At 33.0% G+C, this 24,808-nt stretch overlaps 1 protein-coding gene across 15 annotated transcripts in view; it reads right to left on the reverse strand.

Annotated features, from left to right (window-relative positions):
* Window positions 1-747: 747 nt before the first annotated feature.
* The window catches only part of LOC105347718 (high affinity cAMP-specific and IBMX-insensitive 3',5'-cyclic phosphodiesterase 8B), a 61,942-nt gene continuing 37,881 nt past the window's right edge, over window positions 748-24,808 (reverse strand). For 9 of the 15 annotated variants that reach the window (XM_034468238.2, XM_034468244.2, XM_034468236.2 and 6 more), the window contains 19 exons: window positions 22,892-22,948; window positions 16,464-16,654; window positions 14,358-14,417; window positions 12,839-12,896; window positions 12,523-12,690; window positions 11,617-11,757; window positions 11,160-11,251; window positions 10,865-10,956; window positions 10,606-10,644; window positions 9,365-9,447; window positions 9,088-9,258; window positions 8,831-8,897; window positions 8,592-8,721; window positions 7,869-8,067; window positions 6,396-6,526; window positions 4,656-4,881; window positions 4,373-4,546; window positions 3,964-4,093; window positions 748-3,740 (listed from right to left, as the gene is read on the reverse strand). In XM_034468238.2, coding sequence (XP_034324129.2) covers window positions 3,655-3,740; window positions 3,964-4,093; window positions 4,373-4,546; window positions 4,656-4,881; window positions 6,396-6,526; window positions 7,869-8,067; window positions 8,592-8,721; window positions 8,831-8,897; window positions 9,088-9,258; window positions 9,365-9,447; window positions 10,606-10,644; window positions 10,865-10,956; window positions 11,160-11,251; window positions 11,617-11,757; window positions 12,523-12,690; window positions 12,839-12,896; window positions 14,358-14,417; window positions 16,464-16,654; window positions 22,892-22,948 — 2,295 coding nt within the window. In that variant the 3' untranslated portion in view covers window positions 748-3,654. Of the gene's footprint in view, window positions 3,741-3,963; window positions 4,094-4,372; window positions 4,547-4,655; window positions 4,882-6,395; window positions 6,527-7,868; window positions 8,068-8,591; window positions 8,722-8,830; window positions 8,898-9,087; window positions 9,259-9,364; window positions 9,448-10,605; window positions 10,645-10,864; window positions 10,957-11,159; window positions 11,252-11,616; window positions 11,758-12,522; window positions 12,691-12,838; window positions 12,897-14,357; window positions 14,418-15,578; window positions 15,704-16,463; window positions 16,655-18,704; window positions 18,883-22,891; window positions 22,949-23,635; window positions 23,693-24,570; window positions 24,595-24,808 lie in introns of those variants that run through there. The other 6 variants (XM_034468246.2, XM_066088648.1, XM_034468247.2 and 3 more) reach the window with 6 other exon arrangements.

A 24,808-nucleotide genomic window follows, 5' to 3' on the forward strand; every position in this document is an offset into this window, starting at 1 on the left:
TTTACCCTTGTGCATTGTTTTTTGAAACTGTCTTGAAAAAATTTGTTGAACAGTACTGTCTCAGAAACTAAGCAAAAATGAAAGAAATAGTGAAGTCAAGGTCATATGGAAGGTCAAGGTCAGAACAATATGAACTTACCCATATGCATCTTTCTCTGGATTTTGAAGAAAATATATAGGAACAGTATTTTTAAACTGAGCCAAATGCAATGGCTTATTTGAAACAAAACAACAATTTAATTAACATAAAACAATCTTCAGACTTGGAGTCATTCTATTTGATACTGAAGTTCTTAAATTCATACAAAAATTTGCAAAAGATTAGTGTCCTGTACTTATGACAAAATCAAAATTCTTGCTCTCAATGCATTTGTTTATGTTCTTGTACTCTTGGTTTTTCATCTGTCCCTGTGTTATGATATAAAAGAGGGACATGCACACAATTTTAGCTCAAGTTTTTAAATTCCATTTTAAAGTCTCATGATTAAACTGTGCAATTTGAAATCTTTACCCAAATTTGACAGGGAAACACAGAGCTTATAATTGTTTGTTATGTAAACAAAGTCAGGCAATGTTTTTGCAAATAATGAACTGTTACAATAACAATATCTGATATTTACATTTGGTAAACCAATCAACATGTCATGTTAACAATTCTAGACATTAAAAAACATTTGAGCTCAAATTGGGTCTATTTTCCATGCATTTTTCACATACTGGTTCTTTTCAACAAACTAGAAAACCTGATGTTTTCATCATATAATTTATTACACATTTTTTTCATTATAACAAAACTTTTGTACAGCCATCCAGCAGTAAGAGATAGAGCAGGGTTATTTCCCCTACATTGGGCAAACTTTAATAATTCCTTAATACAACAGTTGTGTAAACATGGATAATTTACAATTTACTTTTTATCAATACAGAGAAATCATTAAAAACCCAAGTTCAATGAATTTAATGGAATTAAAACACCAGTTGATGTTCAGGCACTTGACCAATCAAATAATGGAAAATTGTAAAGTTCAAATTTACCCAGTAATTGAATTGATTTTAATTTTGCCCATTTTTACTGACAAAATAACAGGTATGAAAAAATTGATAGTAAGTCAATTACATTTCATCACAGTAAAAAAAAGAAGAAGAAATTAACAGACCACCATAACAAAGACATGTCAAGAAATGGCTTTAATAATATCTAATTCAAACACATTAATTCTAAATAAAATGCAAATATCAATTTATCTACATGGAGTATAACATTTGGTAATATGATACTTATAACAACTAGCTACACATACATAACCCATACCCTCAGTCTATTCCCCTCAGTTACCTCCCCTTACTGTCGGAGGGCAGAGGGTTTTTCTTACTTCAAATATGAAATACCTAAACAATAGAATACTACCGACATATCTATCAACCAATCTAAAACACAACATTGGTAGAGCTCATTTTGTACTTCATATATATCAACACGACTGGTCCTAAACATTCTTAATATCCATCCACCATCTACCGTCTTCGGTCACATATTGGTACATGCACAGGAATTATTGAGAAAAAAGTTGCAACAAAAAACCGGTTTTTGAAAACACTGATACAGTCTACAGGTATAACTTTGGTAAAACTTCTTCAAAATACTATCACTATACAAAGTTTATATCTTTTGGTCTTTCTAACAGAGTGAAGACTTTTCCTCATGTTTCTTTTTGGTTTGAGACAACCCTTATGATTCCTTTACCTTTGACCCCTTGATGGACGGATGATTGGATGGAATCGACCGAGATAAATAGCCCAAGACAGAGAAGATTCACTGGTGTAACATTATCCCTAAATCCCCTAACCTAGCTTAGGTTGTCTGTCAGCCCCCTCCCTTTGCTAAATCTGAACATTATTTGTGAGGTAAATACGTTTTTAATAAACATTCAAGAAAAACAGCTATATAAAAGAATGAATACGGTATTTATGTGATAAAGTTTTTACAATACCTGAAGGAAAATCTTAGTGATTTCCAGACATTATCCACATAAAAAAAAACTTCATGGATAAATACTAACAAGTGTACATGATGAATGCATACAAAATAAATTAGATGTAACACTTTCCACAGTATATGATAAAAATGTAATATTTTTTCCCTAACAAAGAAAAAAAATAATAGAAATATAGAACTACAGTATATTCATCTGATTAAATAACTTGACAAACATCAAATGAAGATAACATGAGAAATGGACACCCCTGGACTGTCATGCAAATGACGGCCAAGAGCAACGTGGAAAATTGATATACATGAACTATAGACATTACTTGAGCTTCTACTTGTGTGAGTCAAGTATCAATATTATTCTTCACAAATTGAGGTACATAATTAATTCCTAGTTTGGCACCCAACATCGGGTGATGTTGATACAAGTGAGCTTTATAACCTACAGGTAAACATATTTTCTATATTTTTGGCAAATGCATTTCCACAACTGAACTTGTATTCGATATCACAAGTTTGCCATTTTTTCATAAATCACAAATCAAATCACAGTACAACAAATCTATCACATTGATTAAACAAACAAAACAGGAAATATGACTAGATCTTAAGCTCACTTTCCCTTTGTAAGAAGCCTTTACAAAGACAAGTAAAGTAATTGTCGCCCAAATTAGTATGCAGCTCTTTGCAGAGCACAAGAATTTTCAAACTATTTTGATGTTTAAAGAGGAATATGGGACCAGTTGTGACTGACACTTGATGGGATAGTGTTTCTACAATATTTGTAGATTTTATTTTACCACCATAATTTTTTGTTTACAAAGTACTATATTCCGTATTCTTTTCTTAAAACAGTGCAAGCATTCACTCTGATATAATCACTAATGATGACGATAGCATCAGTTTTGGGCATCAACAAAAGGAAAGTTGGTCCTAATAATTCTTGAACATGTCACTATATAATTTCATATGTAACATCGTAGCACAATTGTTTGAATTAAAAAATTTGAGAAAAAATAAACTATAAACTGATTTAATATTAAAAATTTAACAATGAACAAGAGTATGCATACAACCAACTCTGGGACAAAGAGCTCACCTATAAACATGGAGTCTTGTCACAAAAGCAACAGAGACCAAGAATAACTTAACAATATAATACAAAGAATACACACGTCTCTTACAAGTCTTCTGATAAACCAATGTCTTACAGATGGTTGTCAAGACACCAATAGCACTCTGGCTGGGGTTTTGTTTGAACAAATACAACTATGAGATCTTTACAAAAATAGAGATGACTGCATGTTTGCTCCTGGGGGTTAGTGAAGAGGGGATCAGTACAAGTCAGTACTACTGTCCTTGGAACACCCTGCCACCCCGGGTGGTAACAGGTCCAGCTCGAGTCTTTATCTTCTGGCACTTGTGTCCATGTTCATACAAAAATGAGGTAAAAAGCAACGAGCTGTTCAGTCCACAGCAACCTGTGTCACGATGGGACACACTTGCTCATTTCACTCTGGTTCATATTGTTTCACATTGGTTCACACTCTCACTCAGACTAATTTTACTCTGGTTCACACTTTAGGCTTATACTCTGGTTTGTGAATTGGGTTACTATGGTTTACTCAGAACCAGACTTGCCAACCAGAACAGTGTTTTAATCATCATGATGCTTCATCTTCTGATTTTTCTTTCCAGTATCGATAATTCTCCTGTAGGTGGGCCATCAAATCAGGAATATCACAGAAATCTAAAAACCCAGTCAAAATAGTCAATACAAATGTACAAGTATCAGTTAAAGTCATTAACCCTTTTGTTATATTAAAAACCCAGTCGAAATAATAAATACAAATGTACAAGTATCATTTAAAGTCATTAACCCTGTTGTTATACTAAAATCGAAGAAATGTTTGATGTAATTGAGATGGTAATGAGTTTGTAACATTTCAAAGACGAATTGCAAAACAACTTACAATCCCAGGCATCAAACATGTCATTGATGAAGAAGTCTATAAAACTGGTTTGTGATTTTGGTATACTGCAGGTTTTTCTATCAAATGCAGGCATAACCACAGGTAAGTTTCTTCTCTTTTCTTCATCAGTCTAAAAAACAGGTAAACAATGCCAAGTAATTCCACTGTAACATATTTATAAGTTTTAAGTCTTAGTACTGGTAAAATAAAGACATAACACTGCAGATTTCAACGTTTGTATAAATACACTGGGGTACTGACTTTTAATTCATGATTTATTTGTGATATTGATACATTAGTTTTTTTTTTTTCATGTACCGGTACTGTACATGTATAAAGATACATTTGAAGTATGTGAGAAATGATGATTTCCTTTACTTTGGCTAAATGTTCTCTGTGTTTTGTGTACCTGTATGAAGTATTCCTCGGCGATGCGTTTGGCCCACTCTATACACATCTCCGTAGTTCTACACGGATTACTGACGTCTGCACACTTTATCAGCATGCGCTTAATCAGAGAGCGGTTTTCAGGGGTGGACAACTGGTTTATAATTGCCATGCTGTCGGGTGAGCCTGTCCCACTCTGAAAAAAGAAATAAATACTATCAATATCATCATTGAGAGAAAGAGAGAGAGAGACAGAGAGAGAGAGAGAGAATGAGAGAGAGAGAGTTTGTTTATTTTTGAATTACCATTGAAGAAGTTTCCTCTAGTTTCAGCGTGCTTTTGTTGACACAGCTGACAAACTTGTTGAGGTGTTCAAAGTGTTGCTTCATCTCTGTAGCCAGCACCATGTCAATAATGGTCTCCCTCAGGGGAGTGTACTCATCTCTTGTTAGGTTTTTAAAGATATTGACAGAGTTGTCTTTCCATGATAATTGGAAGCCCAAGGCAGCATGATGGTTTTCAAGAACAGCTCTGGAATAACAAAATATACATTTCTGTAAATTTCACAATCAGCTTCATTTAGTCATCACTAACTTAAACAGCTTAGAAGAATATAAACATGTATCCCTAAAACAAATTAAGGTAATTATTAGAATATATACTGGTAACTTTGATTAAAAAAAATATTTTCAAAAATAGCAATATTTTATTCCATAAAATATCTGTAGCATACCTCATTCAGCACAATATACACCAAGCACCCCATTTTTTTTCTCCTCAATATTTTGGAATTACTCAACTCAGTTGTCGACTCAAATCCATAAAATACAAGTGAATGAATTTATGATAAAATCTCAGATTTGACACCATGAGGGTAGTTGAGAATACTATATGTATTAGTTAACGACACTGGGGCCTGTTATTAAAGTTTTGAGATGTCAATGATATCCCATGTATTTATAACAGATTTGTTGATTTGTCTTCACCTCTACCGGGCATTTAACTGAGCACAAAGTGGGTGTATGACTAGGATGTGCAAGGATCGAGACTTAATGGAATGGTATTAAAGGCCACATTTTAATGTCACCACTACTGGCTACACCTTATTATAACATGGCCGGTAAATGGTTTAAGAATGTTATTTAAGGGCTTATGAAATTAAAACATTGATGGGGATAATATTATAAACATATATGACAATTCTATTAAATATGTACCGCTATACAGTGGTACTTCAACCATTATGTATATATATTAAGGCAATTGATATATATTGTGTATGTATCACATTAATAACTTTAGACCACCATTAAAAATTAATTATTCTTCAAAATAATTTTGTTTAAATGAATTTTGTTTAACAACATTTGAAGTGATTGAATTTTAAACCTTGTGAATTTAACCCCCCCCCCCCCCAAAAAACATCAAAGGGTGAATGTACTTAATGACCAAATGTCCATGGAGTTTTAGGAACGTGAAGCACAAGATATACATGTATAGACATTAATGGACAGGGTTTGTACAGCCAATGCTATCATCTTATGATCTATTTCCCCCCCCTGACATGAAAGGTCATCAATATATTACAGCTTAAATGTAAACAAAGCTTACTAACTGTCAAAATATGGACTTAAAAGATTTTGGTCGGGCAAGAAACAGGGTACTCAGCGATTTAGATAGACCAGCTGAGAGTTGCTAAACAAAATATGTTTCCTTTTACATGGTTAAAGTTCCAGGTTCAAATAAAAGCAGACTGGTAAATGGAAATCTAATGAAAAATGTGGGACAGTTTTTTGGTCATTTTCAGTTCCTTTAATTAATTAGAGACAGCCAAGGAGATTCTAGTGACACCCCTTTCCCTAAATCTTAATTTGTAGACGATATACAAGTAGCCAGACCACAATTACGGCTATTGACACATACACCTGTCATGTTGATTTCTACATCAGTCTTCCAACCAAAGTGGACTGTCACTTTCAGGCTAGAATAACATCTGACACAAACATAAGTCACTCTTACAGTGCTGTCGTATAGACAGGACTTACTGGTCATTGTACATGAGTGCCAGGGGATTCTTCTCATTGATTAGGAAGGCATTAGTGTAGCCAGGGTGGTCTACATCATGAATAATGGCAGCTATCAAACAAGCAACCTGGTCCATTTGGTCTAGTACAGCCTACAAAAAAAACCCAAATCAACTTTTACAAAAAGGATTAATCATTTGCTAATTTTCTGGTGCATCAGCTTTTTCAAACTTTACCAACCAGTTGGCAATAAATAGGGATTTACATGAACATATAAATGTACTGTTACATGACTAATGAGAGAATACACTTCATGGAAATGTTTCATATTATTTAATGTTTATAAAAGGTATCAATTATCTGTATTTACAAAAACATATACATAAAGTTGCTGGCTGTGTAAATTTTCTCAAGTTGGGGGGGGGGGGGGGGTGTTTTCATTTCAATTAAAAAAAAAACAAGTTTAATTTATAGGCCTTGTATGTGGAAATACAAAATATTTGGAATCCCCATAGTCAAGAAAGTAGCTATATAAACCCTAAAATTACATGACTGTCCTTTTGTTTTCCTCAAGTGAAACACAGTATTTTATCACTTCTAACTCCTATATGATGTCTGCAAACATACATGTACATGTAATATATTCAAACATTTATAAAACATTTATCTGAAAATGTCATGATAATATAGATACACATAAAGTGTATTAGTTACATAATGCTGTACTTTTGCAGTTTTGAATTTCAAATAATTCTTTAATTTATCAATTTACATTTAAAACCTTGAACTTCAAATAAATTGGATAGATTAATAAGCCTAGAAAATTTGGTATTACATGATGTTATCCATTAATGGACACTCTACACCTCTTTTTAATGACTCTCTTTCATGCGTTTTTCTAGATCTGGAAATAATTCCATGACTACTTCATTTGCAGATGTCCAGCGGCAATAAGCAGAGTTGACACTAACACAATCAGAAAAAGTCAATATCTCCCAGAATGAACTTACAATGTGGGAAGGAAAAAAACCCACATCAATACTGACCAATACAAAAGAAGCCTTTTCAACCCTTCTCCCTTTTTTTTTCTTTTCAGATAACTAGAGAAACACACATATCTAGTGCAAGATCAGAAAGGGTGCACTTCTTAGAGAGTAGGGCTCCATTCATCAGTCATGATCAATCTTAATAACAATTGGTGGAGAGTTTATGAAGTCACCTTTAAGTTCACCGAATTCATTAGCATGTGTTACATGACTTTGATGCTCATTCCTGAAGAGCACTTTTAACACTAAAACACCAATCTATCAACACCTGTGAATCTTTTACCTTTTTTCTCTTTTTTTTTTTTGGTTTAAACACTCATATCTATTCAAAGGTATAAAAAAAAATTCAACAACGAAAATTTTTCTAGGTAGTTGAGAACAAGCTGATCAGGTTATTGTTCAATAAAAATTATCAATTGAGAAATTATATTAAGTTAAAATTCTGCACCTGATTTCGTTCTCTTGTAAGAAAAAATGCTGTGGCATGAAGCACATCTGCAGCGTGTGTAGAGTTGTGGTAAGAATTTGTGGAATGATAGTTGGCCTCTATTAAGTTTAACCAGTTCATGACTGTCATTTCATCAACACGTAAAAAGTCACAGACACCAAATCGAGCCATTGCTTTTAATCCTAAGTGAACCAAAGGTCTGAAAGTAGAAATTAGAAAAAATTCAGAATCAATTGTTCAAATCAGTGGTTTACAAAAAATACTGTGGAATCATCAATGTTCGTGGGGGACCAATATTTGTGGCTTTCATGGGTAACATTTGCCCGCGAATCTACCGGTATATCCCCACTAACCTGCAAACAAGCATTTTTTTAACATTTATTTAAGACTATTTCGATTACACTACCAACGAAATTACGTCCCCAAGAAACAGGAAAATTTTGGCTACCCACGAACATAGACCTCCATGACTAAAAATGAATCAACAGTATATTGTTAGCTACATTTCACATTCGTTTTACACAATATGTTCAATTAGTTTGGGCGTGTGATGGTTTTTTCCCATATATATCAAACAGACTGATCATTTCATCAAAAATTAAAAATCAAGAATACACAGGACTTATTATATTGGATAAAAATAAGAGTATGCAAATTCCACCCCGATATTGAAACTGAATGAGATCTGATGAAAAACATATTATCTCTCTATTTCCAACTCACCGTTTGGCTGTTGCCTTTTCTAAGTTGATAATGTTGAAATCCCATGAGGGTTCTAGTTCTAGTATTTCTAATACTTCTGGTTGCATCTGTGATAGCAAATTGTTGGGAATGTGGATATGGTGACCAGACACTGAAAATAAAAACTCAATGTTAAAAAGTCACGATAGTACATTATTCTATGACAGAGGTATTATAGTAAGTTGGCATTATTACATAACTAAACAAGAACCCATTCGTACCAGGTTTACTGTGGGACACACTGCTGCTCTCTTGAGAACTAGTTATGAGTTGTCGTTTTACATTTTGCTGAAAGAAAACAAAAATACATGTACATGTGTATAAAACAATAGTTTCTTTTTCCTTGTTGCCATAGCAATCTTTGATAAACTCATTTATGACAAGATTTGAATATTACCAGTTCTTCTCAGTAGCAAGTAAACTCATATTTAATCAAATTTTATTGATGCAAATTCGTCTTGGTAGGGAGTGAACTCACCGAAACCAGCCCGCCCACAAGGTCAGAGGTCATCGTGTCCCCCTCTTTCATTGGTTGTACAAAGTGTGGCGAGTACAATTGACTGGTTCGTAATATCTCTAGGACTTTGTCCAGCGCCTGAACCACTGTGATGGGGCTGTTTTCCTGTGCTGCATTTATGATGTTAATAACCTGGGAATAATTTAAACCACAAATAAATTTAATGAATGAACTAGATAAATTGTTGACCTAGTTAGGAACTGGATGGATAGAAACAGCAGGAGGATAGAGTATATACCTTGGTTATGGGGGCTTCTACAGTCATGGAATGAATCTTGGCTAGAGACTCTCTCCTTCTAGGATATCCATGGGCCACCCCACCTACAATCAGATATAATCGCAATGTACAACGCAAAGCTTAATATATCATACATATACACATGTACATAAACATGTATATACATTCATTTGTTTATGAAGATACATGTTCTATAGAAATCTCTAAGAGATCATGAGTAAAGGTGTTAGAAGAAAAGAGATATTACACGTAGTCCTAAATAAACAAGATATTCTATATTCTCATTGGTTCATAATTAACCATTTACTTGTACAATATTTCCTGCGATGAGGAAACTAAGAATACTATGTATGCCAAAAGATTGTTATCTATATATCCCCAAATTTGTTCATGTTTAAATAAACTTAATCTAAATGACAAAACATTTCATCATTATGCTGTTTTTTATTGTAGTCTACAAAAGCTAAATTTTCTATAACCTTTTAAGTTTTCCCCCTTCCTTACTTTTGAGAACAAGACAATGAATGTACAGTCCATTAACATAGCATTGATTTATAGCTGTTTTTATGAGTTGGTTTATGTCATTACTGTATAGTCAGTTGGATCTATTAAACTGCAAGCTTATCAAAAGACTGAAGGAATTAATACAAGGTAAATGAAGGAATGAGAAGCCACTACAGGAGGTATAAGAATTAATTGTCAAGTTGATAAGACTGATGTACAACACACAGTACAGGAGGATCTGTATGATCAGCATTAGTCTTACTATATATATACACAAGTGTAAGTCAGGCTGTCATAATAGGATTCAGTATCAAATGCATCAGGAGTTTACAGTGGTCACAAACATCAGGTCATACAATATCCTAGACAACAGCTTCTACATTGCAAAACTGGCATAAAAATGAGCAGGCATGCATTCACTGTTGTTGTCAAAAATTAACTTTTATAATTTCAAATGTGGCAACTGAAGAAGGCTTTTGAAAATTAATTATTTTTTTAAAAATATAATTTGTTATTATTGACCAACTTCAAAAATAAATTCAACAAAGGCTACAGCTTTATATGGAAATAGCCTACTTGCATTAAACTTTTATTTTGAAAAAAAAAAAAATGTTTCAAGTGTCAAGTGGTGGAAGTTTGTAGAATATGATAGGCACTCAGTGCAAAAAAATGTCAAATGAAGCACAGAAATTAGTAAGTGTGTTGAAACTGCAATCATTCTATGGTTGATCACTCACTAGATCTCCGTCGGAAACTGACCGGTAACCCCAACTTGACTGTAACCAACAACGAAACCAATCAAAATCAAAGTACAGTGCGGTCATGGTAACATCAAATATTCCATCAACCAGTTCTCCTGGTCTCTATCACAATGCTTATCTACCTTTACAATTGTCTAACACGTATGATGGAATGTTACAACATACAGATCTACTGACAACATTTACAGACTTTTGGTGGCGTACTTTTGACAGGGACAACTGATTCTGCACTCACCATTGGCTAGGTTGTACTCGGCTTCCTTTATCCTATCGCTGTATGAGGTATCTGGGGTTGTCTTTTGTACAGAAACAATGTGGGAAAGTTTCCTGTAAAAGTATAACACCTGTCATTCTATTCACATACATCCACATCTTCTCCTTCCTATCGAAATTTGGTGCCATTTGTATATTATTTTTGTTAAATTGAGTTTTATAATCATTTGCTGTTATAAAGTTTAATATTTGAGAAACTAAAATATAATGAAAAATATACAGCCAGGAGTGTCCTTCAATAAATGATATCAACTCACCCTCCTGGTCCAAGTATAGGACTAAACACACAATGAGTTGAAATGCCAACGTCGCTGCTTTTTCTCCGGGTATGGTATGTACCCTCCCAAAACTGTTTAAAAAAAAAGAAAGTATTGTTACTTTCAAAGATGTCTACCCAAAAGACATTTTATAATACAATTATACCTAATCATTAAAATTCATAAAAAAAAGGATGCAAAAAGTATTGCCTATAAAACATATACTATAGATTCCTAATTAAACACAAAAAATTAATTTTAGAGTAAAATCGCAAGAAGCACATCTTACAGATTTTAAAATCTCAATTTTATATTTTCAGACAGAAGTAAACTAAATGAAACTATGATAAAATTTCGGCATTCATGATTTTATATGCTTATATGATTTTGATGCTAAATGGTTGAATTGCAGAATTAAGTACTCGCGTAAAATAAGGAATCTATAGTAGTCTCTGACCTTGCCCTTCTTCAGCTGATTATTGATGGTGTCATGTAGATCTGTTTTGTTTCTGTCCGCTTTGGCCATTTCTGTAGCATCTTTTCCTATCACTTCATCAGCTGAGTACCCAGTCAATCTCTCATAGGCAGGGTTAACATACTAAGTGAAAATTAATGGCAGAGATTGGTCACACTTCGATACATGTAATACATACAACAACTGATCAAAAATAAACGGACGAATTGAGGACTTCATGATATATTTAATAAATAAAGAGAGCATCATTTAATTAATGTAGTATAATATATGGTAGAGGGTGGAATTAATACCATCATTAGTGTGTAAGAATTTAGAAAATTATGACTCAGCTCCCCAATTGTTGATCATTTATATTCAGTAAAAGACAGTACATCAAAATACGAACATGAACTCATCAAAATCGGATAAAATTAGACCAGATGTTTGATTTTAAATACTGCAAAAGGTCAACCAATATAAGTGATAGGGCAAAGAGATCCATATTCACGTTCTTAATTCCAATATTAATCTTCGTATTCTGCTATAAATAACTCAAGTTTTTTATTAAAGTAAGATAACAAAATGAACATTATGATGTACAAAATGCTTCCGCAATGTGGAAAGCTTAAACATCAAATTTGCATAGACACACAGCAAGAACACCTGGCAAAATTGTTATGAAGTCATTCTCCCATTATTAAAAAAAAAAAATCTGCATTAATCTAGCTGATAGATATTAACACTTCCTCTTAATTTCCATATTTTCTTGTCTATTAAACGATTTAAGTATTGGTTCGCTTATAAAAAACACATTGTAAAACTTAAACAGTATGAGATTACTTGACTGCAGCAACAGGAGAATAGACATTTTTTTTGGGGGGGGGGGCTATGGATTGGACAGCTCACCTGTATTTGGTTGTCCTCATTACATATCTGTACGGCTTCTGAAATATTGTCCAGTGCCGAGAAGACAGCACTGCAGGCCCTGAGCTTTAACTGGCTTCTCACTTCACCATACTCCAGGCATAGTAACTCATTAATGCAAGAGTTCACATTGTGGTTTTCTGGAATTCTCTGCAAAAATTTACCAAATCTCAGGTGTGTCGATATTTCATCAAAGCCTTATGTCATTCAAATAATTGAATTCTTCTCAAACACCCTTACTGAAAAGTTCATGGCACCATCCCCTAACTGATGCGTCTCTACACATGTTATATTTTACCTTGTTAAATCCTGCTTTTAACAGCGAAAGTACAGAAGGCTCATCCTTTTCTGGTGCACTGAAAATAAAACAAAATAAAAGCTCTTAATCCAAATGGGCAAAGATCAGCAAAAAGTACCAGACATGATGTCTGTGATATTTTCAGGTCCAGTGACTACATGCATGTGACTGACTTGCCGAAGAAGGGTCAGTGATCAGACACCCTCATTACATTAACCTAAATACATGTATATTGTACAAAAACTTATTAGTGTGAGGCAAAGCGCTTAAAATAGATACAATGTCTCATTTGGTCTTGACCTTATGTATCTTGCAGACCCCTACACCTTATAAAGGCCTAGCGGACCATTTGAGACAAGAGCATTCTAAATTTATACAGTTCAGAAGTGGTTGTGTTATTTTTGGAACCTAAAGTAAATTACAAGGATATATATAGCTCTTTTTGGGACTCTATTTGGTCACTCTAATCAGCATATGATATGGGTGCAAATAATGCTCTTCAGAATTACCTCTGATTGATAAGATCTGGAATGTAAGGAAGTGAGGGGACAGCTGACTAATAAAGCTCCCCTCTTTATGACAAGTGATGCTTTTGTATGAAGTTATTGCAGGAACCAATCACATGTAACCAGACACACTGCCATTCCTATAATCCCTTTTTGATAACTCCAATTTTCTTGTTATTCATAAACTAGTCATTTATACCATAAAGCAACTTATTATTCCTGTGCAAGAAATTTTTGAAAGGTTTGCATAAATGTCACAGTCATTATGTATTTGTTATTGCAAAGTCTATTAACATATAGTTTTTGAAATTGAACCATTGTAAACTGTTTTGCATCAATAATTTCTATGTTAAAGTTACAGCAAAAAAAAAGTTGTCATAAAATTTGACGATAAATCAATTCAAGCACTGCATGTTATCAAAATCATTTGTCATACTGTTTTCATTGTAACTGAATCTAAAATTCATGTGTAAAAACTAATGTTAACCATGGTGAAACTAGAATGTTGCAACTTAAAATGAATATAACAACCAAGAAGTAATAAGTGATATTCAGTAACAGATTTATATAAGGACATTTTTCATTCTTTTGATAATACAATGTTTATCAAATGATGAACCTAGCCAAATTGATTTTTATTCCACCGTTTCATTTACAAAACAATGAACTATATTTCTTTAGTGGTATTCATTTCCTGAAGACCTAAGGTGCACGCAGGGACCAGATGTAGCTGTTGTTCAATATACATATTACATTCAAGTTTGTCTCTTTGACCTTTCACAAATGATCTTTATTTAAAAGTTCTAGCTGTTCATGAGCATCTTTTGACCTTGACTTGACTTGACTTGTAACTTGTGACCTTGACTCACAATGTATATACACACACATGTACTTTGGTAAAGGCTGCATACATGAAACCTATATACGGACAATCAGACAATATTGCTGAGAACCTGCTTTAATTTTGTTGCATTCTAAAATGAAAAAAAATAAATTTGACTTGGAATACTTACATTCTCTTTGTTACTGCCACAATAACAGTGTGGTCGCTGGACTTGGTGGCTCTCATTGAACTAGATTAAAAAGAAAAACACACAGTGATGAACATTGCATAGATCAAACCATTGTCAGAGAGAATATAAAAGAACAGTTCAGAGGTGAAAACAGCCCTGCTTAGAGGATTGTACTTAAGAGAAAAATAATCTGCCCATTAATTCATTGCCATCCTAGGACAACACTTGTCAGATCTGCCTCAGCAGTGTTGTATCATCAGTTTTTAAGGCAAGCTGTTAGATGGAGACAGTTATTCACACCTGACCAGTTAGCCATGTTCAGTGCTTGCTGATCTTTGCCACCAGCCTTACTGACTACAGGAGACAGCTTCAGACACATTTACCTTGCTCTACTTACTTTGCTATCAGCCTATTAATCAAAAGTTTGATAGACAATGCATACTTTGTCGGCAGCCCAGTGTCAATCACACACTCTTCTTTCCCTTACTTCTGTTCAAGCTATTTTACATAACAAATAGAACTTTCCAATGAACTCTTGTGTATTGAAATTCGATGTAAGCCACAATAAAAGTAAAAAATCAGTTCATTTGCATACCACGCATCACGCATGTCAAACAAACTGCAGTAAATAAAAAGACTCGCTGGTTACAGCATAATAGATGTGTTCAATTCTTTTCAATTTTTTTCTTCAAGAAAGTTTTTTTTTTCCTTTACAATAAATTTGGACATAAATCTTTTTATACCAACAAAAAAAAATGAAAATACACAATTATTCATAAAAACAAAACTCTTTATGAAAATTTAGGAGAGACATTATCCATATGTCTGTTTTGCCCATAAATATTCCTTCAGTGAGATTTTCTCATTGACAACTCATGAATACATCTTGTCTGAAGTTTACATTCTGCTTCCAGTGGCTGGATATATTCACATTTCCATCTCCTGAATGGCTAAGCTCTCACCCAAATCTCTGAATATAAAGTACACTGCTTTGCTTCTCTACACTGCTCTCAGAGATTTTCCCCAACTTGCATAGGAAAAGATAAAATCTCGTTAAAAAAAAATAACGAAGATAAATTGACAACTTATGAATAACAGTTCCCCGATACTAGCATAAATCACACAACCCTGTTTTATGCTGGAATTCAACACCCACCCAACAAATAACTGGGGATGTATTGTAAAACTCGGTGGAAAAAGGGAAATGATAGGAAATTTTACCTTCTGATAGATAATATATCGGGATACCTGGAGCAGCAGTAACACTCCTTTACAGGCAACATCTCTCGCACAAAGGCCAACATTAATAAAACCAGTTCAACAGCCCTCACTCTGACCACAGGCAAGAGAGAACTGAGTTCATCCAATGATAAGACATAATCACCATAATGAGCTGTTTATCTTTGACAATAGAAGTTTCATGAACCTGAATATTGTTAACTCTGTCCACACACCAAGGCAGTTGAGTATAGCAAACACATCAGAGTAAACACATCAGAGTACCAGTTGGGCACTCATATTGGACCTCTGTGTCCGGGTTTCTCATTATCAACATCTTTAAGTATAAAGACTACAGCTTTGAACAAATGATAGAGTTTGAAATGTTTCAGCATATTTACACAGTATTATACATTAATTTGAACCATTTCAAGAGAATACAATACTACATGATCAAAGTTTCTTTTTTTGTTTCTTCTGCGAGTTGACATTAATCATGTGCAGGCTGATTCCTCACTAAGATGCAACAATATATACATTTATTTGTTACAGGAAAATCTGGTTGCTATTTTATTTCATTTGAATTACAGGTGCTTCTACATATTTCACTGCATTTACAGTGCATAAGAAAGTACAAACAAACAACTTAAATTTGATATTCACTGGTTTAAGGAAAGAAATAATAGACGTTATTTATTACTAGGCATTGAGTTGAAAAGACAGACAAACATGTAGAAAATATTAATGCTTTATAGGGAAATAAAATCAGCCTGCATTTCTTATGCCACCATAATTCTAAGATTTAAACACATAATATGCTACAGTTCAACAACGTTCATGCAACACACCCAAATGCTGAATGATTAACTAGTTATAAAAATAACATACCGACAGAGTGCCTCAGGATCAAAACTCTTGTTGTTTCTATGGTCTATTATGACCACATCATGATGCTTGTCCAAATAACACTCTAGAGCTCCTTCAGCATTGTGAGCTATAAAGCATTTGTAGCCCATTTTATCTGCTGCCCACCAAAACCCATCGCTTTGAGCATCCTCCTTGGCGAACACCAGCAATATCTACAATGTAAACAGAATCAAACATTTAAACCCAAGACATTAATGCTAATTATCATCTCTATAATTTATTATCATCTCTTTTGAAAATTTAATACCCCAATGATTCATTTTCACAGAAATGATATTAATGTATTACTCATTTGGTTCATTTCAATATTCTAACCTTCTGGCATACACTGGAAAGTTTCAAAGAGAGGCATAATGTCACCAATTATTGAAACCTCAGAGCAAATGATTACAAGAGATCAGAACCTTCTTGTGTAACATCAAAAGAATCAATGACAATTGGGAATCACATATGGTAATTGTCTTAAGGTAAATCAACTTGCAAATCTCACAGAACCAATACCTCACAATCAGTATGAAGTAGACTATTACAACTCCAGTTGTCAACTTGTGGATTCAGACATTTCTTGGATCTTTGTTACTTATAAGCTATAAAACTACACCTCCAATTATCAAATCACTATCATTAGATAAATGATCACACTGCCTTAATATAGGACCAGGGTTTAGCTATTCGGTTTCTGTGGGATATATATCAGCTCATTAGTGTCCTTAAATATTGCGACTTAGAATCTCCCAACTACATTGTGTCATAACCACAATGTAATCACCAAAGAACTTATAATTTTAATTATATTAATTTATACAATAAACCATATTCTTAAATTATGTCATAAAATTGAGTGGTGTCTTCTTCAAATTAACAAATACATGTATTTACATTCATTAAATCCTGATTGAGTCTACATGGGAAAATGAAATTACGAAGTTTATAGACTGAAGTCACTGTGAAAGATCTTAAAAGCTTGTACATAGTTCACAATAGAGACAATGTAATAAAAATAATCAAAGAAATAGCACTACATTACTTATTAAGATTTATATTGGTTTTTGCTTTTTGCAATAAACATAAAAGAAAATGTGAGCAAGCTCATGTAAGCCATACTCCCACATTACTCGACATGAATGCTTGACATAATGATGGCAAGGGACGCACTAAATACACAAAATAATTTAGTAAAGAGGCAAAACATTTTCAAATCAAAACTTTCTGCAATTATGCAAATCCATCCTTTTGTTTTAAAAAACAACAAAATCTTGTTCCAAAAAGTTAAAATTCATTGAAAAATGATGAAATAAGAATTTACTGGTAATACACATATCTACAAATTTTTCTCTCCATACCTACAAAGTTTTTCAGTGGTTTAAGAAAAGTTGCACTGACAAATTGTTTTATTACTATGTGTAATACCCAGGCTACACTTCTAACTTTAAAAGAGCCAAATTTCCAAGAAAAAACCCAGAATTGGAATCTTCTGGTAACATGCACATGCATCTACTAATTATGTCCTTATTACCTAAAAAGTTTCAAGAAATAATATTCTGCGGTATAGGAGAAGTTGCGCTAACAAATTGTATCAGTACTGAATAAACTTCTTGCTATAAAAGGACCAAAATTCCCAGAAAAATATTGGAATCAGCATATCTTGATAATTTGCACATCTAAAAATTGCATTCTGTGGTTTAAGAGAAGTTGCGCTGACAAATTGTTTCAGTACTGGCTAATGTACTTCTTACTATAAAAGGACTGAAACTTCCAGAAAAGTGATGGAATCAACATATCCTGGTAATATGCACATCTAAACATTGTCCTAGATACATCAAGGGCTTCAGAAGAGTTGAGCTGACAAACTGTTCATTACTGCACTAATTTAATATATGGATTAAATTCTAAATTCAAAAGGGTCGAAATTCCAGAAAAATAATGGAATCAGAATATCCTGGTAAAATTGTGTCCTTTATACCAACGAAGTTTCACAAAATTCATTGTGGCGATTTCTAAGAAGTTGTATCAATTGACATATTCATTAAATAGCCAAAATACTAGGTTCAAAAGAGCCAAAAATTCCCAAGAACAAATGACGTACAGACCGACTGAGGGCAGGTCAAACCCATCATACCCCACGCAACAAGTTATAAGTATATATTTAATAGTACAAGTATAATAATTAAAAGCCTGTTGAAGCAGGGTCAAATTCTGTACCTTTATGTCTGAACACTGCAGATGTAAGTGCATGTTCAAGTGGGTTTGTTCCTGTTCACCGGTCCTAGGTGCTTGTAGACCAACTTTGACCTTGACCTCGATACTTTGCTGTGATAGCCTTAACGATCGTATATGTTACATGACAAGAGACTCAGGACACATCCTTGTATTAAAATATTCCTTCTAACAGGTGGAGTACGTTCGGGAACTCTAACCTCAGCGCTTTTAATTCATGCATTTTATAAGAACACAAAATGTAAGAATGAATCATTCATTATACCACAATATCATCTTCAAAGGAGTGCCAGAACTGAAATCAGAATGTGTTTAATGAGGAATGACTGATTAGTGATGTTGATAATGTATAGGTCCAGAACGAAAACCACAAACCTTACCAACCCTCCCACTCGCTATCTACTAACATACAACTCTAACCAAACACTTCCTTAAACATACAGAACTGCTTCAGAATGGAGTGTAAACATGCTCTTATCCTTATTTGACTGTCAATTACAACACAAACGTTGTCATTCTCTCCAAAACAATTAACAGTGTCACAAATAATTTATCAAAAGGGATGATTTCACAGCAATACATCAATACATGTAACTCAATCTATAATCACAATGAATGAACCCAATTGTACCAGTATGACTCTGCTTATACACTGATCATGCTGATACAAATTTTAACTTGTGGTCTATGATGGAGCAATTTTTAAATGAATCAAATGATTTTCTGCAGCCAAGTTCTCAATCTTATTAAACAACTTATATTTACTAGCAAAAAATTCCAATATTTGTAATCAAGTGGCATTATCTAAGTTTTTATTTAAACCAGTTTTTGGACTGGTTAGTTTTTTACATCCCATCAAGAATATTTCAATATTCACTTGCGTCTGTGCCACTAGCTATAAAGCAGTCCTTTTGGCAATCCACACGGCTGCAGTACTGATTGATAAGAGAATGTCTAAATTTCTTCTCAGTTAAATATATAAGAAACAACCAAAAAGATGCTGCAGTAAACAATTTTTTTATCAGAGTTTAATAATCTATTCACTAAGCAGTGTAGAATTCATTCATTATATGAGTTTAATCCATGACGTAAAATTTTTAGAGACCAAAGTACCTCAACAGAAGACCCACTGTTATTCATGGAGGTATAAACTACAATTTTTCACTCATTGACTTCCAAGTACATTAGATCACTGATATATGGACTAATTTTTCTATCATTGATCAATACACATATCGAGCTTTGAAAAGTTCATGCAATGAATTTATAGACTTACAAATACGATTATAACCTACAAAGGTAATGAAAAAATTGTTAAAGGTCATTAAGTCAATTCTTCCTTCGATCTTCCATCTATGTAACTCTCTGATGGATGTGATACAACATTTAATCCACTTTACGTGAATAAATCAAGAGAGATTCAGAGAGTGTGATTTTATACAGTTATCTGCTCTTTTTTTTTACAGTTCATACAGTACATAAAGGTTATGGTCCCATAGGTAAATTTACATGACCCACTGTTGTCTTCTAATTGCAAACTAAATAGTAAGCTTTAAGGTGTATACACCCTGGGGATGTGAATATAATTTACACTGTAGCTATTTTTTTTTCACATTTCATGATCATTAGGTAGTATCTTCTATAAAACTTAAACACCAAGGCTTATCTGACCAGCTTTCATCATATAACATGCATATAAAAAAGGAATAAGGAATCATTCTTTGAGTATTATGAGGTGATAATTTTGGTCGGGGTGTGATCAAATCCAATAAAGCCCAAAGGTCTTTATGATAGATTTGATCACGCCCCGACCGAAATTATCACCTCATAATATTCAAAGAATGATTCCTTATTACTTATATTTATATAATTTTAGGCCATCGTACGATTAAATATTTAAATATAAATAAACAAACCCCGCTGGTGCCTCAATTTGGCGTCATTTGTATTATGAGTTATATAGTACAAAATCGATACGTAGTGTTATCACAGGCAAAGACACTGGATAATGTAAATATACTCATATAACACTTGTACATATTAGCACTGACTAGAATATTTTAAAGACACTTTACATTGGATCACAAACTCACACTGTGCTAGTCCCCCCCCCCCCCCCCCCCCCATTAATGTTCCATCTTTTCTATGAGTGAAAATTAAACTTTGAAATATTAAAATGAACCTTGCACATAATATACAAATTATTTTGAAGTTCATGTATCTTTTTGATAGTTAAAGGTTTATCATTGTTTTTATCTCAACAAAGGATTTCTCAAATAACTAACAGAATAAAGTAATTAACATTCCTAATAGATACTGTGAAGTCTCCATTATCTTTAAGTAATTATCATGCAAATAATGGAAAAATTATAATACAGGGAATTATGATTATATGAAGTAGGTTAAGTATATCATAATAAAAATACAGTATTTAAAATGATGCGTAGAAAAGTTATAGGTTTCATGCGTGCACTCAAATGTCCTCTCACAGTAATTAAACAGTTTGTTCTATATTCCATTTTGACTAATGACTGCCATATCACAGCTTTCTTAGAAATATCCCTACAATACTAGCTCAGCTTGTTACAGATTTTTTTATTTTATTAAAGTTTAATTTCTATCTGTTTTGAGTTTTGTTGTACAATGGCTGAGAAAAGCAATTTGTGAATTAGGTCAGCACAGTAAAACTCTAAGTGACAATTCATCATCTCCAATTTACAGGAAATAAAACAAGTTTTCCCCTTCTGACTTATGATCTTGTCATCAGATCGAATGATATTGGCCAATAAATGATTGAATTCCACTTCGTGTGTTTCTTAGGTATAGACAGCGGTTTGCACACACACTTTTCAATCAATTATTTTCAATCAAATTTGTTCAATAGCATGTAAATCTTCACTTGTTTGTGTCACCATGAATGAAAGCTCATTAATATTGCTTTTATTAATAAATTCCCTGATATGTAAAGAATTTGATCTAAATGTCAATCATAACCCTATGAACTAAGGAGTTAATCTATTTTCAGAAAATGCAAGATCTATTAAAGCCTAAATTTTGACAAATGAAGAGTCATTTTGTTTTCCTGAATTTTGCACACCTACCGGTATATTGCCTGATGATACGGTTTTCATTACAGTGCAGTTTTCAGTAACTTTTTCTGCGAAGTAATTTAATTTTTATGAATTTTGATCATAATGCAAACTTCAAGTCTCCCAAACCAAAGTACCATCCTGGGCAAAACGAATCCATATTATTTACCATATTTATGATTTTTTTTTTCTTGTGAAATTCTAAGTGCTGAATTTGTTGAATTAAATAAACAAACCACTAGCCTGTATTTTAGTTGCAAAATGAATTCTAAACATAAGAATAAAATCTGGCACCTGATTTACTTTCAACAAATAGAATAATAAGACATTTTAAGTTCAGTGACTTCTCTATAAGGGTATGTTGCAGAATTATGATTCTAAGTTTATGGAACCTATTGTAAATGACTAAACATTTTTATATCCTCTTTTAGAGGGTTTAGACTGCAAATATTTAATTGCAAGAGAGAAAGGTTGAAATTTAATTTTTATACCTCTTAATCTTATGATTTTCATTAAAAGAATTCAATAATGCAAGCTTTAATAATCTATATAAGATGACTTTGCAGTCATAGTTGTAAATGAAGTGAGAATACAATGCATACAGTGACTGATCCTATATATATATACAGTCAAACTTCATTATCTTGAACAAGATGGGATTGTTTAAAAACTTCAAGATATCCAAGTATTCGAGATATCAAGGGTAAAATAAAAAAAAATAAGTGTTTGGGACTTAAAAATCACATCAGACATAATCATTGTATTCAAGATATCAGTTTTTGAGGTATTGAAGTTCAACTGTATATATGTATTATATATATACAGTTGAACTTCAATATGTTGAACACTGATATCTAGAATACATGCTATACATACTATGTAAAATTTGAAATGAAAAGATATGTAAATAAAATACATTTACTGACATCAGCTTTACAGTATTTGTTGTCAAAACTAACACCATGCGTAAAAATTAAAAATAGACAGAATATAAAAGTAAAAAAAAAATTCTTATAAGATTCAACCAGAGATATCACCTTCCAGCCCCCCTCCCCCTCAAAAATAATCTAAAGGGTTACTTACAGATAAATTCTTCTGTTTCAGCTTCATTGGTCCAAATGTCACTTCATTCTCTGTATTCTGAAATGCAAAAAATACTCTGTTGAAAGGAAAGCCATCTAAATAATAGCGCTTTAAATGCAAAACACTACAGTATTTAAGGTTTTCTTCCATTCCCAGTACAATTGATGGAATCTCAGTTCAATCTCAATAGTTTATGCAGTTCATGAAAACATAACTTCCACACCTCTCATTTTGTGTGCCTGTCACAATCTTACTTTGATAAGTGCAAAATGTGCTAAATAGGTAGCCAGTGTTTTTTTTTCAGTCTCTAAAATCTGTCTCAGAAATCTGTTGACTTCATTTTTCAACACTCAGGAAATGGACATGCAAACAAGCCAGATCCTTAACATGCAATTCATGAAAATGTGGTTTATATAGTAGCATTATGCATTATCTTTACCAACAGGCCATGGTAATTAAATAAATCATCTCTCACCTCTGGCTCACTTAGTTTTCACATTATTCTGAACAAATTTATTATCACCACATTTAAATAAATAATTTTCATCTGAATTACTTAGTATATTGTACGTACATGTATTACGCCAGTGAAATAAAAACATTTTAACTGCACAATAGAATGCAGAGTATCCCAGAAATAAGGTTGTTAAAGTTTCAAAAACTTAAAGGTCTGGTTATATACCCATGTTGCGCATAAAACGTTTGAATTTCCTATTTATTGGGTCAGTCTTTCTGCATACTCACATGACACAAAACCTTAATAAAAATGATAATTTTCAGGTCCATGTCAGAAAACAATGTGTTGACAGTTAGTGCTTCTGTGAAGCTATTAACACAGTGGGAATCTTGTTGACGTGTGGGTCCCTAGCTACACTCTCAGCGGAAATGTTACTAATGTTCTACTTAGGTACATCAAAACGTACAACAGTGTATCCACCAAATATACATCTTTTGTGACTCGCGAGACAACACGTTATTTCTGAACAGCCTATAAATCAGGTGAATTATGTCAATTGAAAGAAACTCTTGATAATAAGCGAATTATTTGTACATAAAAAAGATGTTTACATTCAGCTCCTATAAGCCAGACACAGGTGCATTGTATCACAAAATGGATACCTTAATTTTGTCCCCACATCATAGTCTACTAAACAAAGCACTCCATGAGGAGTTTCATGTACTCTTACCGATATTTTTTGTTGTTTTTTACTTTCAGTTAAAAATTGTTCAATATTCAACCGACTTTGGTTTGCATAATGCTGAAGCTTTCAACTTGAACACAGAGGTATCTCTATGTAAATAAAAGATTTACATCAAAAGAAATTTTTAATATAATGTCTGAATGCTTAAGGTCTCCTGCACTTCAATTTTCACACACTGACGCGGCAAGATAAAGATCTATCCATTATCTAGAAACATACTTCATTGTGAACTTTATAGAAATTTGTTCGCACAGTACAATAATCGAAACAGCTAATTTTCTTTTACTTGGCAACCTTCGACTCTTCCACGGACACACTGCATGCTCAACTATCGATAAACATTTAAATTTACGGTATGTCATTCAAACATTGAAGAATAGAACCATGTTAGAGCTATGCCATTAAGTCACAGCACGGGAGCTTAAAAAAGTTAGAAAACAATTAACATACAAATCAAAATCTGATGTTTATACAGACCTCTTTCATTTTCACCTAGATCTCTCTCCATATATTTATAGACTCAGAGGCATTAAATTACAAGAATAATAGGTATATGTAAGTTATTTTTCCTTTCCTGTTGTTTAATCTATTGTTCCCTGTCTACAAATACCTATATCAATATGTCTCTTGCCCATCCTAGCTGTCAACGATTTTTCAAAAGTACTCTAGCTGAAATAATGCTATAATCAAACAATTCTTTAAACTGAAACACAAT

Source organism: Magallana gigas, chromosome 6, assembly GCF_963853765.1.
Source record: "Magallana gigas chromosome 6, xbMagGiga1.1, whole genome shotgun sequence".
In the NCBI taxonomy this organism is placed as follows: Eukaryota; Metazoa; Mollusca; class Bivalvia; order Ostreida; family Ostreidae; genus Magallana; species Magallana gigas.